Source organism: Podospora anserina, chromosome 1, assembly GCF_000226545.1.
Source record: "Podospora anserina S mat+ genomic DNA chromosome 1, supercontig 6".
Taxonomy (NCBI): Eukaryota; Fungi; Ascomycota; class Sordariomycetes; order Sordariales; family Podosporaceae; genus Podospora; species Podospora anserina.
The window spans coordinates 1,001,038-1,014,076 of NW_001914851.1; the positions used below are offsets into that span (position 1 = coordinate 1,001,038).

Below are 13,039 nucleotides of genomic sequence, written 5' to 3' on the forward strand. Positions count from 1 at the left end.
GGGGGGGGGGGGGAGGGCTTTTTAGCTATGCTCGTTGCCTCGTCCCAGCCACCAAAAGTGATTATTACTACGTATCTATAGGTAAGGTAGATGCAAAGTGGATGCGGCTAAAATCTATGATGCTGAAGCGGAGAAGGTCTGCCAAACCCACCTCCCACATCACAGGTACCCCCTTGGTCTACCGCTTTATGCCGCGTGTAAAGTTTTGCTCCCCATCTGTGCTAAAACAACATTCCTCGCTCAACCAGCAACTGAAATCAGATTATATTCTTCTACGAATGTACTACAACACCCAGCCAAGGCCAGTTTTGTGTCCCTTCTACTTGTCGAGCCTGGGTAGGTCAGTAACCTCTTGAGCCGTTAGGCCAGTGTCTATACTCCTCGTGTCGCTCGGGTATGGGGGCTGAGGGTAGCGTTGGGTTGGCCGAGCCATTTATGGCTGTTGATAGTGCGTTGGTTGGGGTTGATGTTGCCAACGCTCCGGGTGAGAGTATGACGGGTGTGGTGGCGGTTGAACCGGTAACACTGGTGTTTGTGGCAAAGGGGCTGATTCCGCCGTTGATGGTGTCGACGTTTTTGGTACCGAAGGCTGTGGGACTGATGAGCTTGCTTCTTGTTTCGCAGCTTCTTCGGCAGCAGCCTCTCTGGCCTTTTGCTCAGCAATTTGCCTACTTCTCCTCGCGTTCGCAATCAAGTCTTTAAAGGAAGAGTCGTGCTTTGCCGCCCAAGCGCCACCATCAAAATCTTTGTCCTTGATTTGAGCGCCTGTGCTGGCTGCTTTGGAGCTGGTGGGTGCCATGGTGCCTATAGTCCTTTCCCACACCTGCAAATCCTGAAATAGAGCCCCGCGGGTCTTGGGATTGGCAGAATCGCAGTTCGCATTCCAAAGTGTGAGCCACTCTCGGTGTCTTGCTTCGAGCATCGTTCGGTTGCCAGCAGTGGACAGACCCAGCTCTCGCATGATTTTCCGAAGAGCCTGATCCTTCACCATAGAGTATTGAAGAGTTGGGAGACGCTCGGGGGCCTTGGCAGCCGCGGCTGGTGGTCTCTTGGAGGGTGATCGCAGGGCAGAGGTGATCGAGCGGCTGGCGGCTGGCGTGCGTTTTGGCTGAGGCTGAGGTTCACCTGGACACGAGGTGTCAAGATGTCTGTCGACAAGAACTTCTTTCATGCGCTGTTCGCATATAGGGCACGCGACCAGTCCGTCATCTGAGAATCAGTTAGCCTTGTCCTCGGCGGCTAGAACGGGCCCAACGTACTAGGCTCTGGCACATATTCATCTTCCCCATCATTGTCATCTTGCAGGTCACCCTCCGAATCCTCAATAGTCAGTTGACTGGATGCTTGTGGTTCCCTTGCCTTGCGATTTCTCGTAGACCTCCTTGGCCGTTTGCTTTCCTGAAACTCGTCGTCGGAGTTGTCCACATCGGTCGCTTTTCTCTTAGGAGATATCGGTAGAGCCGGCGTTGGCGTTCTTGCGAATTTGAGAATGCTATCTCGGACTCCCCTAAATGCTTCGACTGCCTCTCGCAGGGCACCGTTGCCCCGCAGTTTGGAGAGGTCGACAGTCTTCCGGCAAAGCGGGCATTTGCTATCGGCGGTAAGACACCTCCTAATACAAAGCGAACAGAATGTATGGCTGCAGGAGGTAAGCATCGGTGTTGTGAAGAAGTCCTTGCAGACATGGCAGCGGAGTGCCTCCTCGACGGACTTCAAGCTGGCGAGCGGCGTTCCCAACCAGTCAGTCGAATCTGATACCTCCACCTCCATCTAGGCTAATGAATTTGAATTAAAAAGATTAATCCAAGATCGGCTGAACGCTGGTGGACCTGGAATGTGTTGCCGCGCTGCTGCTGCTTAATTCTGGAGGTGAACAAGGAAGGACAAGGACAATCCAACACTCTGAAAGCTGCAAATGGTGATGCGCGACGCGACCTATTCTTTGCTGAACGCGACGGAGCCATTAAACTTAAAGTGGGTCCTGGTTGCCACACCTAGCAATTCCCTTGAAGATCGATCAATCCAAACGTCAATACCCTCGTGGATATCTATCCTCTCTTTCAAATTGTTTCGAGTCCAATTCAGAAAACTCAATGTTGCTTCTCGATGACTTTCACTCTGATGTTCCAAATCTTGCTGCTCATTCCTGAAGCTGCAGCCAACCCTAGATGTGTTGGTCTTTCAATTGCCCATTAACCACTCGACTCGTACCATACGCATGATGAATTCAGCCAAGGAACCATTTTCATAGACGCTGGTCTGTTCACCATATGCGAAGCGTTATTCTTTGAGACGCTACAAGATACTGGTACACCATACAAGCACATGTGGACTGTCTCATTATTATCGCCATACTCCTATCAGCTATCTTCTACTAAACCTGGCACCGCACTTGCTCTCAGGGTCTGCCATGTAGGCAACACCAATTTCCCCGCTTCACGTCAAGTTCCTTTGCAAGGGGACCTTATACCAAAAACGAGTCTCTATCCGGACTCGATAAGAGGTAAATGGCACTGCCTCGTCTCAGAGGCGTTGTTTTGACTTCATCGTTCCCTCCAGCGGTTGCTGCAGATTTAAGCGTACCATGACCTAAGTACCGGTAAGCTCAGCAAAATTGCATTATCTTGGTAATGGGCCAGCAGCTTCTAAAAGATGGATATCAAATCTGGATTGTTGCTGGCGCGCAGAGGCACCGTTAACATTGAGGCCTAACGGAGATCAATTCAGGATTGTGGTGGACGCCTATGTCCATGGGATCATGTTTGGCGAAGGGTTGAAAAAGGGAGAGCTGAAAGCGATAGAGCTTGCATGATGTGCTATCTTTTAAGGCCTTTAACCAAGTAGGTGCTAATTTCCATGTCCTAATGAATAGAAATAGAAGTTATGGTGTAAATATCAGTCCTGTACATAGCACTGGCATGCAACCCGGAGAAAAGGTTATTGAGTGCAGATGGGCAAAGAAGAATGAACTGAAACAGGTCCAGTGCCCCGCACGTGAACAGGCGTCGGAGTTGAGCGGGAGGACCCCACCAAAATGCTCCAGGTTGCACCTTTCCTGTTTTGGAGGGAATCAAAACAATGGCTAACCAGATCAAGACGACCCGCTCTGCAAACCCACAACTTTCGCAAAGCAACCATCAATCCTCACCCTCCCTTCCCTGATGGCTCCTGGTAATCCCTTCTGAGTCTTACAATCCACCCACTTCCTCGCTCTTGTCTTCTTGTTATTTTTGTTGCTTCCCTTTCTGCAATTGTCCTGTACGCCCTTGGTTGACCTTCGAGACGCGCCGAACAAGCCCAAGAGCCACGAAAACGCCATACCCCATTACCGATCACGGCGACCTCACTCGACGAACAATGGCACTTCGAGGGGGCCCTCGACTTCAGGTCGGGTCGGCCGCCTGGGTCGAGGAGGAACGGAACTCTGCCCTCGACATCGCCGAGTCAGAGATAGAAGAATTCTCTTTCTCGGCGCGAAATGAGTTAGATTGGTTGAATGAGCACATGGCCGAGATTTTCTCAGAAAACCAGATGTATGGTCTTGCATGATGATTTAGCACGACGATGGAAATGCTGCTGACTACATTTGACAGGAATGTCGCTGAACTCTTCAAAACACCCGGAAAATTGCGTGGGAAAACGCCCATGACAACACGGAAAATCAGACCCTTGGAAACTCGCGTGGTAGGCAAATGTGGTTGGAGGCGGATATGACGCGTCAAATGCTAACTGGTATCTTGAAGCCACTGTCCGATGTCTTTTCATCAACACCAAAGGACGCGCCTAATTCATTCAGCAGCACTCAACGTCAAAGCCCAGCGCGATTGCCACAATTTCAGGTAGCCGAAGACAAGCCCGAGCCCACAGTTTCCAAGAGTACCAGCCCAGCAAGGATTTTAGCGCCCCCTCCTGCCCTAGCTGTTGCGGCCCCATCTTCCCTCCTGTTCACGGACTCCGGTTATCATGGCAGCCAAAGTTGCGACACGGTGAATTTGGATTATTGTGACAAGGACGATGACGTCGATATGGTCGACAGCCCACAGCCTGATGTCGAGACAGGAGATGGCGAACCCAATGTCCCCAGCGGTCTTGCAGAACAACCGAGTCCAACTCTGACGTTCGCCGAGGACGAATTTGACGCTGCTGATGAGAACGAGACACGCCAGCCTACAACCTATGCCTCAGCCAGTGGTGGCTTCTCTTCGGAAATGGGACAATCCAGCAGTCCTGTTGTGGTTCGAACTAAACTCGCAATGATGTCGCCAAGAGTACCATCTCCTAAAAAGACCGAACACCCTGCCAGGTTGTCACCCGTCAGAACATCACCGCAGAGGCAAGCGCCGACGAAGCCAGCGTCGCCCCAGAAGTCGTCTTCATCGCCTCGAAAACCATCCCCTCCAAAATCGTCGCCTGTAAAGCAGACCACGTCTAGTCTTCCGAGGGGTTTCCCGAAGCCTACGGAACATTTTTCTAGCGAAAGACACGAGGAGTCGGAGGAGGATGCCGAGGATGCTAGGTCACCATCAGAGGCCTCAAGTCCCATCAGGCCATTGGTGCGCAAGAGCAGTCTGAGCTTCGCCTCTCTGCCCGCCCGCGAGCCATTGGCCTCTAAGAGCGGCAGCCGGATATCTAGGACGAGCCATTTGGATTTCAGTCGCCCAAGCTTCTATAATCGCCACACTGGTGGCAAGAGCCTGGGCAACACCAGACAATACTCAGATGATGATGACAATGAGGACATGGATGTCGACGAGGAGCTCACTGCTCAGCTGGAAAACACCACCAGGATAGCGGAACACAGCAAGACTTACACTCAGCTGTTGCATGATCAGATCAGCATGTTGGGCAAGTCTCAGACTGCTGGCCCAAGACCTTCCAAATCACTGGCGAATCTCTTCGTTCCGCCAGCAGGTCAGACGCAGGCCAACTTGGGATCCGTTACAGAAGCCAAGCTGAAACAATCACCCGCAAAACCGAATGCACCAGCTCCTACTCCCGGAGCATTCCCAGTGGACGATGACGAGGACTGGATCGCGGCCCCAAGTAATGTTGTCACTACAGCCCCTGCCGTGGTGCCATATAACCCTCGTCCTGAACTCCGCAAGAGCCTCTCCGTCGAAGATATGGAGAATGTGGCAGGCAAGTCGTCGGTGAGCGATACTGAGCATGATATGCCCCCCAGCAGCCCCGCCACCGCTTGGAAAGCCCAAGCTAGCCCACAGTGGCAGAACAGCACTCCGGGGCATTCGAAGTCCGCATCTGTGCCTGCTTTTCCGACACTTGCGCAACTTGAGGGCGGTGATGGTGCTACTCTCAAAAAGATCGTGACGGCAACCCAGCCAACTCTGCCCTCTGTCGAAGAGGATGGTCGCATGCCAACACCCAGCAAATCGCCTACTCGCAGTGCTTTCCGAGACAACCCCCTGAAGCAGGTTAAGAATAAGCTGTCTTCCCTGTTGAGTAGCGCCAAGAACTTGAATGTAAGAAGCGCAGCCATCAGTGCTGAAGGCAAAGCTATGATCTCACCTTCCACTGTGCAGCTTGGTATTCATCCAGGACCATCTGTTGAGTCTTTCAGATCGGTAGACAACGTGATGTACCCCGACCTCACACAGCAGCTTTCATCCACTTCCCGACCACTGAGTCCAGTCAGGTCCAACAGCACCCGGAGAACTAGAGCGTCTACCGAACGAGAGAAGATCGAGGCCAAGGAGCGGGAGAAGGATTCTAGAGCCAAAGAGAAGGAGATGAAAGAGGTGAGGCGAGCAGAAAAAGAACTGGAGAAGTTGGATAAGGCACGTAAACAAGAGGACGAAAAGGCGCGCGTGTTCAGCAAAGAGCAGGAAAGACTTGCTGCCATGGAAAAGCAAGTGGCCCTGCAGAAGGACCGAGAGCAAGAGCAACAACAAGCACGTGCAGAACAAGCTCGCGCCGCTCATTCTCAGTACCGACCCCAACCCCAGGATTTACAAACACCGGCACCATCACGAAAGGCACTTCCGAAGGCGCTTCCCAAGTCGACCCGAACCAGCCCGGGAAGGGCCAACCGCCAAGCCGATGATCAAGGTCTCTCTGATGAGGGTGATGTCGATATGGCCGATGCGACCTCGACAGTCACTATGGCGATGCCCCCGTCTTCCATTCAGCGACCCACGACTGCATCGTCAGTCAGGACGCAGGGCATCAAGCGCCCAGTCAAGCCAACCAAGGAGACGCTCTCTAAGACGACTCGACAAGCGCCAACCGTCATGCGCGTTTATCCTCCCAGTTCTCAACAGTCTCAGTTCCATCCTTCAAATAGCGTCCTGGCCTCCAACCTCCAAGAGACATTAGGTCAGCCACAGCAGCAGCCACCAATGCATGTGAAGAACAAGACCAGCCAGAGTTCATTGAACGAGAAGAAGTCATTGCCCAATCTCAAGACATCAGCCTCTTCGGCGGCCTTGAAACGGAAGGAGCAAGAGGAGCGCGAGGCTCAACGGAAGCGTGATGCCAAAGCCGAGCTTGAACGGAAACGCATTGCTGCCCAGAAGCAAGAGCAACAGAGGGAGCGTATTGAAAAAGCCAAGGCCACCAGAGCACCCCCTCCGGCTGTTAGGTCACAGCCGAACGGGCCTCCTGATTACAGCATGGCAGACAAGGTTCCTGTGCGGCCTCCTTCTCGGCTGGGTTCCACTATGCATCAGGAAAGTCGACTTGTCAATCAGAGTTTGGCAAGCGGGAAAGCGCCTATGAAGCGTCCACACCAGCAAGAGAATGAGGGCTTTTCCAAATCCAAGTCACAAAAGACCACCCAGGAGACCAAACCTATCAGAGTGAGCGAGGACTTTGACCAAGACATTGAGATGGCCGACAGCCAGCAGCGGACAATGAAGCCACCGTCTATGAGGCCGTCGGCTGGGTTTAAGGTGAGTCGACCGGCAGGCCCCGTGGCGGTTGTAATCTGGGAGGATGCTAAACGGATCACTCAGGACCCTTCCAACAAGTCCATGTTCTCGACAGGCTATGCCAACGTGCCTCCGCCCAGTGCGAGTAGAGACCTTTTCAAGGCCACCGTCACAGCACAGCATCACAGCACCGTCAAGCCGGCTTTGCACAACACAGCCCAATTCGCCAAAGGTGCCATTCCCTTTGCGCCCAACCGCCCTACAGGACAGGCGGCAAATCCCCACAAGACCCCTGCTCGGCCTGGCGCTGGTGGTATTCCAAAGTCAGTCAACAGGACTGCGACTCGGTCATCTCCCCGTTTCCAGAACGGCGAGGCTATTGAACTCCCTGAGATTCAGACGGATGACGATGACGATGATGAAGACGAGCATATCATGGTGGCCGATTGGGCAGATTCACCAGCTCTCAAACAGGCATTGCTGGCACAAGAACGCATGGACCCCATGCAAGTCTTTGGACCACCGGCCCCACTCAACATGGAGGAGGTATTTAGCAAGAGCAAGGACAGATGGCACAGATTCAGGGCGAGAACGAGCTCGGCCAACTGGAGTGGAACGGATAGGTTGACAGAAGACGAAGTCAGAAAGGATAATATGGCCAGAGACAAGATGAGACGGGATGGTGGGTGGAGTTACGAGTTGTCCAAAGACATTTCAGGATAACATTCTGAGGGGAGATGCATTGTTGGGAGTTTCATTGTTTTAATCTTTCGGTAACAAGTGTATCATATATGTTGTGGGGAATTAGAGATATCAAGGCAAGGGTCTCATAACGACAAAGGTGTTTCCATGTACATCTCGGGAATGAATGGTCAGCATGACGGAGCGCATGGAAGGAAAGATATCAAGTTTGAATAGGAGTATGCTATGTATGGCCGGCCCTGTTGAACTTCAATCTGGCGCCACTTGCAATCTTGTTCTGTGTCTTGCTTATGTCCGATGTGTTTCGTTAGCGGATTTCGTCGTCACAACCCTAACCCGGACGATGCCTTGATGTTCTTCACACGTCCTTCGCATCTTGAAGTAAAAGACCCGTTCCATGTTTGAGGTGTTCGTAGGATGCCCAGAGTTGGCTTGCTGAGTACGCATCACACTGTTGTTATGCAAGCTGACGTTACGAGGGTTCTCGGGTTCTGGCAGATGACAAGTTCATCTCCCCCACGATAGTATAGCATAGCCTCAGCCCATCCGGGACTGGTCATCCTATCATTTAAATGTCCCGTGACCTGATGCTTCAGCACAATAGTCACTGGAACCATTTCTGGCCCTCAAGATCTCCAATCTGAATATGATGGAGGGGGGAAGAACACCTCGTGCGGAGATATCATGCAATGATGATCAAGTGGAAATGAATGGGCGGGACTGAGGGCAACAGAATGATGGTGATAGTAGGATCTTAGGTGGGTAGTCCTAGGTTCAAGAAGAGGCGCCGATTATTACCCCGCAACCCACAAGTATGGGGTGAAAGGATTCGGATGAACTCCTACTTGTGAGATATAGCGGCAACAAGTGGTGATGACAGTTAGGACGCCTCACCGCTTTTCGCTCTCTTTCCTCTCAAGCAGCATCTCTTGCAGCTTTTGTACAAAGTACTATAGACACAGCTACCCTGCCTCGCCGGCCCAGGTTCACCAGCTTGAAAAAGGAAAAGCCAGTGGACCAGGCAGGGCGGGAACAGGGGACCAGCAGGTACGTCATATTCACTGTGACGCTGGTGTAAATAGAGCACGCGCTAATGGCGCCCCCCCTCCACGCCTTGCTCCCAGTTGCCCTTGACAGCTGAAGTAGACCCCACCTAATTGTTTCGATCAAGTGAGCTGCGGCAGGCGCCCTCTTTTTTGACTGTTGACCTGGCTGGAGATTGAGCACACTCCGAACAATACTAGGGTCGAGGTGCAAGAAGAGGTTACTACATACTCGGTGTCTTTTGTCATTATTTTGAAAAGCAGTCACTCTTTTCTCCGCATTCCAGAACCGGCGGTTTCCAGCTTGGCAGTTCCTGTCTCGCCTTCCTGTTGGTGAGTGAGGTAAGCCGAGCGACACGAGGATTGGGACTTACTGCCAGCGCGCGGCGTGTTTGTGTTCCCAAACGCATGCGCCTGTTCGAATTGCGGCTAACCACAAACCAACATTCGCAGTTTTCCAACACGCACCGAATATTCTCTGCGGAAACGGCTCGACTTGTCAGCACGACATCCTGCAAGCTCCTTCCACCTCTCATCACTTGCCTCCAACTGCTGGCTCCGCCGAGACCGAGTTCCTGCTCCCACCCAGCCAGCCCACTTTCGACTTTCATTTTTTTGTCCAATATTTGCCCCACCAAATAGTTCACGGTTTTGCGACTCGATCCCTACCCTCAACGTACTGTCACGGTTCCGCGACCTCCAAACAAACCCCTCGAGTTGCCTCTGTGCTAAACAACGCGTGCGAAGCTGTGCTTGAACGCGGCACCATTCCCACGTCGACACGATCTGGTTTCCCGCCCCCGCCCACGACAACTGCGTCGGGCCCCAATTGCCAGTCGACTATCCGACCATCCGGCACCGTTTGCCTTCACCCGGAATCAAACGGGCTCGGCCAGACAAGGGGGCCACCAAGTTTGTCCCCTTGCATAGCCAAGGCAACAGACAGTTCGCCATTTTGCTCTTTCACTGTTTGCTTGGGGATTTCCGACTTGGAACTTAGAGTGGAGGAAATTCTTCACCAACTTCGAATCTAAGCGCTTGCAAAAGTTGTTCCTACAGTTGGTATCTTTGGCAGGAAGGGGGACAGGTAGGGCGTGCCCTAGCCCAATATCAGATCACAATGGTCAAGCCAGATTTCGAACGCGATTACTATGCCGATCTCGAACTCCCATCCATGTCCGAGATCGAAGTGGTCAAAAAGCAATTCAAGAAGCTCGGTAGGAACCACCAAACTGGCTACTATTCAACATGATTTCGTGCTAACAACTCTTACGCAGCTCTTAAGTATCATCCAGATCGCAACATTGGCAACGAAGAACTATCGAAGGATAAGTTTGTGCTCATCCAAACAGCCCATGAGATCTTGACCGACCCCTCGCAAAAAGCAAAGTACGATGCCCACCGCGCGCGCTTGGGGCGATGGAGCGCCGCCTACGGCGGTGCGTCAGGCGTCAGAGGCAACCCATACATGAATACCTCTCAAGATATAAACTCGAAGTTTGGCGCACCTCCGCAGAGACGACCTCCGATGCCCACCCGGCCGACTACCACAGCCAGCACCGGGGGAGCTTCAAGATACTCGCAATGGCAGGCAAAGCCAAAGACGAAGACGGAGTCAATGAGGGAACAATCGAAATCGGAGGCTTGGGAAAGGTCCAGGGCATCAAATCCGCAAACTGCCTACGGGGCAACGCGCCCGGTCCCACCGAGACCGAGAGATGCTCCTCCGACCCCGAGGAGCGCGGCTCAGGAAAGACGGCAACAGGCTGCCTTTGGTGGAAACTCAACAAGGAAGACAGGATTTACACCATCATCACCAACAGGCGACGAACCGCCGGTTAAAAATCATCACTACAACACGTACACAGCCTCAGGGAGCACCTCAGCAGCCGGCGCTGCCCCTACTGACAAACCTCGGCCGACGTCTGAGTACGTTGACCCACTGACCCAACAATTCGGCGACACCTTCTTGGATAATCGGCAGAGCACGCCTTATGCTACCAATGTGGGGGAAAAGTTTAACCCATTCGAGCCTCTGAACGTCAACCGGGCCAAGAGCATGAAGGACAACGCGCGCAAGAATCCCGCTGAGGCGCCGCCTGCACCTCCTAATCGCCAACGAAGTGCCAGCGTGGGTTCTGACGGTTTCCGACGATCGAGCAATGAGAAGCCGCCATATCATGAGACAGCCACCAACCCCCGCTTTCCAGCTCAATCAAAGGCCAGCGCCCGGTACAGCCCCCGAACTGCCCAGCCGCCTGACTCCGCACCACCGACTACGGCTGGGTTTGGCGGAGCCGCCACCAGCTCTACCTCATCAGTCAATAGTAGCGCAAACGGTGAGACCCGAACCTGTTAGAAATGAACTTGTGCGTTGCTAACGTCATAAAGCCACAGTAAACGGAGGAGCTTCTGCTCAGGCCAAGCCTGGCCCCAAGGTGTATGCCGCACCCCTTTCTTCTCGTTACCCCTATCCGGACTATTTCAGCAGAGTTTCTCAGATTCCGCCTCCGTGTGGGTGGACTGGTGAGAAGTCTTGCCCTCGTAATACTGGATCTGGCGCTACCAAGCCTGGCGTCAACCACCCTCCAGAGAGCTCTCACGGCTACGATGCTTACAGTAAAATCAAGTACTCCTTCGCTTCCAGCGCGCAGCACAGCATGTATGAAACTCCAAGTGGAGTCCAGCGGGCTGGTTCTCGCTCGAGTCTTTTCGAAGACGACTTGACCGACCAACTGAATGTGTTGCTGGCCAAGAAGGGGACAAACTCTTCACGGAAACGCCCCAGACCAACTCAGGATGGGCAACAACCACAAAGGCCTACGTGTGATGCTAACGCCGGTCAAACTGTCAGTTTCGCGGTGCCCGACGACGATGACGACCCGACCTCTCCCATCCAAACAGCCCGGTTCGCGAGACACAGCGCCGATAATATCAATACGAAGTTTGTCGCCGAAGACAAGGGTAGGTTTGAGTTCAGCGCTGGGAGTGATTTTGAGGCTTCGCCCAGCTCTCCGCTAGATAATGCCTTTACGAGAGCGAGACGCCGTGGCCGACAATCCCCACTGCGACAAGATTCCGGGACCTCATACGAAGCATTTACCAATGCATCCCCGAAACCAGCAGCAGCCATGCCTCAGCAAGAGGCTGCTCCGAAGCTGAGTGCCTTCGATGCCAAGAAGTGGGAGGAATTGAGCAAGGTCAACATCTTTAATCCAACAGCGGCTCAGAGGTCATCAGTGTCACCTACTCGACCAGTCAAACCTCTCAAGAAGACTCGGGGCGGAGGAGTTCGCCTAACAGCAGGACCGGCTGGAATGGCAGAGGAGGACGATAGTAGTGGTGAGGACCGAGCACAGGCAGGTACCGGAAGAGCCAACGCCAGTGGTCCCAAAAGCCCCAACGCCATGGATATCGACCCTCCCGTTTCTGAAACGACAGCTCAACAACCGCCTGCGGCCAACGAAGCCCGACCCATCCCTGTTGAACCGACGAAGCCGGAGTGGCGAGCTGGCCATGTTGGCACCACTGCAACCGCTGCTCCGCCTCTGCCTCCAAAGGTCAACGGTACACAGAAGATGCCCAAAGTGAACCCAACTCACGCAGGGTCCGAAGACACGGACGACTTTATGAGACCGAATGTGTTTGCAGACTTTGAGAATGTTGCGCCTTTCAGCCAGAAAGCAACAGGACTGAACTCATTTGCCGATTTGGGCCAAAGCCTGCCATTCCAATCCAGACCCTCAGCCACAATTCCCATACCTCAGATGAAGCCTACGCCGCTTTCCTGTCCACCTGTTCCCCAAGCACCCAAAGTTCCGACAACACTTGCTTTTGGCGGTGTCAAGTTAGGGAGCCCAGCTTGGAATACATATACCAAGGAGTTTGAGGCCTACATGATTGCTTGGTCTCAATGGAACGGCACGATGTTGACACACTTTTCTACACGCCAGGCTCAACAAAACTCGGCGGGCTTCTCATGGGTCAGTGCTATGGGTGACAATGGTTATCAGGAATATGTCAACTCGCTGGAGCAGGACAAGCCACTCAGACAAAAGTGGCTAGCCGCATGCGAGAACCATGAGCTGCAGTTCAAAGAGTTTCAGAAGATGCGGCAGGGGTTGATGAGGAATTAGGAGGCTTGAAGGCATCGGGTATCCTGAAGGTAATGGCGCCCTGCGACTGCGTTTTCATCACCCTCACCCGGCTCCTAAAATTGCTTCGATGCCGCCTGAACTGCGGTAACGCAACAGCAGGAAGACAAGTGGGCATCTTCAGCTGCGAAGCCCAGCCATCATTATCCAAGGTTCGGTTTCAAGCCGTTATGTGACCTACCGTTACGCTCAGCTGTATCTTCGGCTAAAGGGATGTCAGCTTGTGGGAAATGACGAGCATGACCGCATAGTT

General features: G+C 53.2%; 3 protein-coding genes across 3 annotated transcripts; 2 read left to right on the forward strand and 1 right to left on the reverse strand.

Annotated features, from left to right (window-relative positions):
* Window positions 1-433: 433 nt before the first annotated feature.
* PODANS_1_24110 (uncharacterized protein) lies at window positions 434-1,770 on the reverse strand (the record flags this gene model as incomplete). The annotated part of the gene is made up of 2 exons (XM_001906703.1): window positions 434-1,092; window positions 1,260-1,770. 2 exons carry the CDS (start codon window positions 1,768-1,770, stop codon window positions 434-436), a joined length of 1,170 nt encoding a protein of 389 aa, XP_001906738.1.
* A 1,587-nt stretch (window positions 1,771-3,357) lies between these two features.
* PODANS_1_24120 (uncharacterized protein) lies at window positions 3,358-7,610 on the forward strand (the record flags this gene model as incomplete). The annotated part of the gene is made up of 3 exons (XM_001906704.1): window positions 3,358-3,533; window positions 3,689-6,908; window positions 6,972-7,610. 3 exons carry the CDS (start codon window positions 3,358-3,360, stop codon window positions 7,608-7,610), a joined length of 4,035 nt encoding a protein of 1,344 aa, XP_001906739.1.
* Window positions 7,611-9,752: 2,142 nt separating this feature from the next.
* On the forward strand, window positions 9,753-12,768 carry PODANS_1_24130 (uncharacterized protein; the record flags this gene model as incomplete). Its single annotated transcript, XM_001906705.1, has 4 exons — window positions 9,753-9,849; window positions 9,910-10,971; window positions 11,024-11,072; window positions 11,487-12,768. The coding sequence occupies 4 exons, from the start codon at window positions 9,753-9,755 to the stop codon at window positions 12,766-12,768; spliced, it is 2,490 nt and encodes an 829-aa protein (XP_001906740.1).
* Window positions 12,769-13,039: the final 271 nt, after the last annotated feature.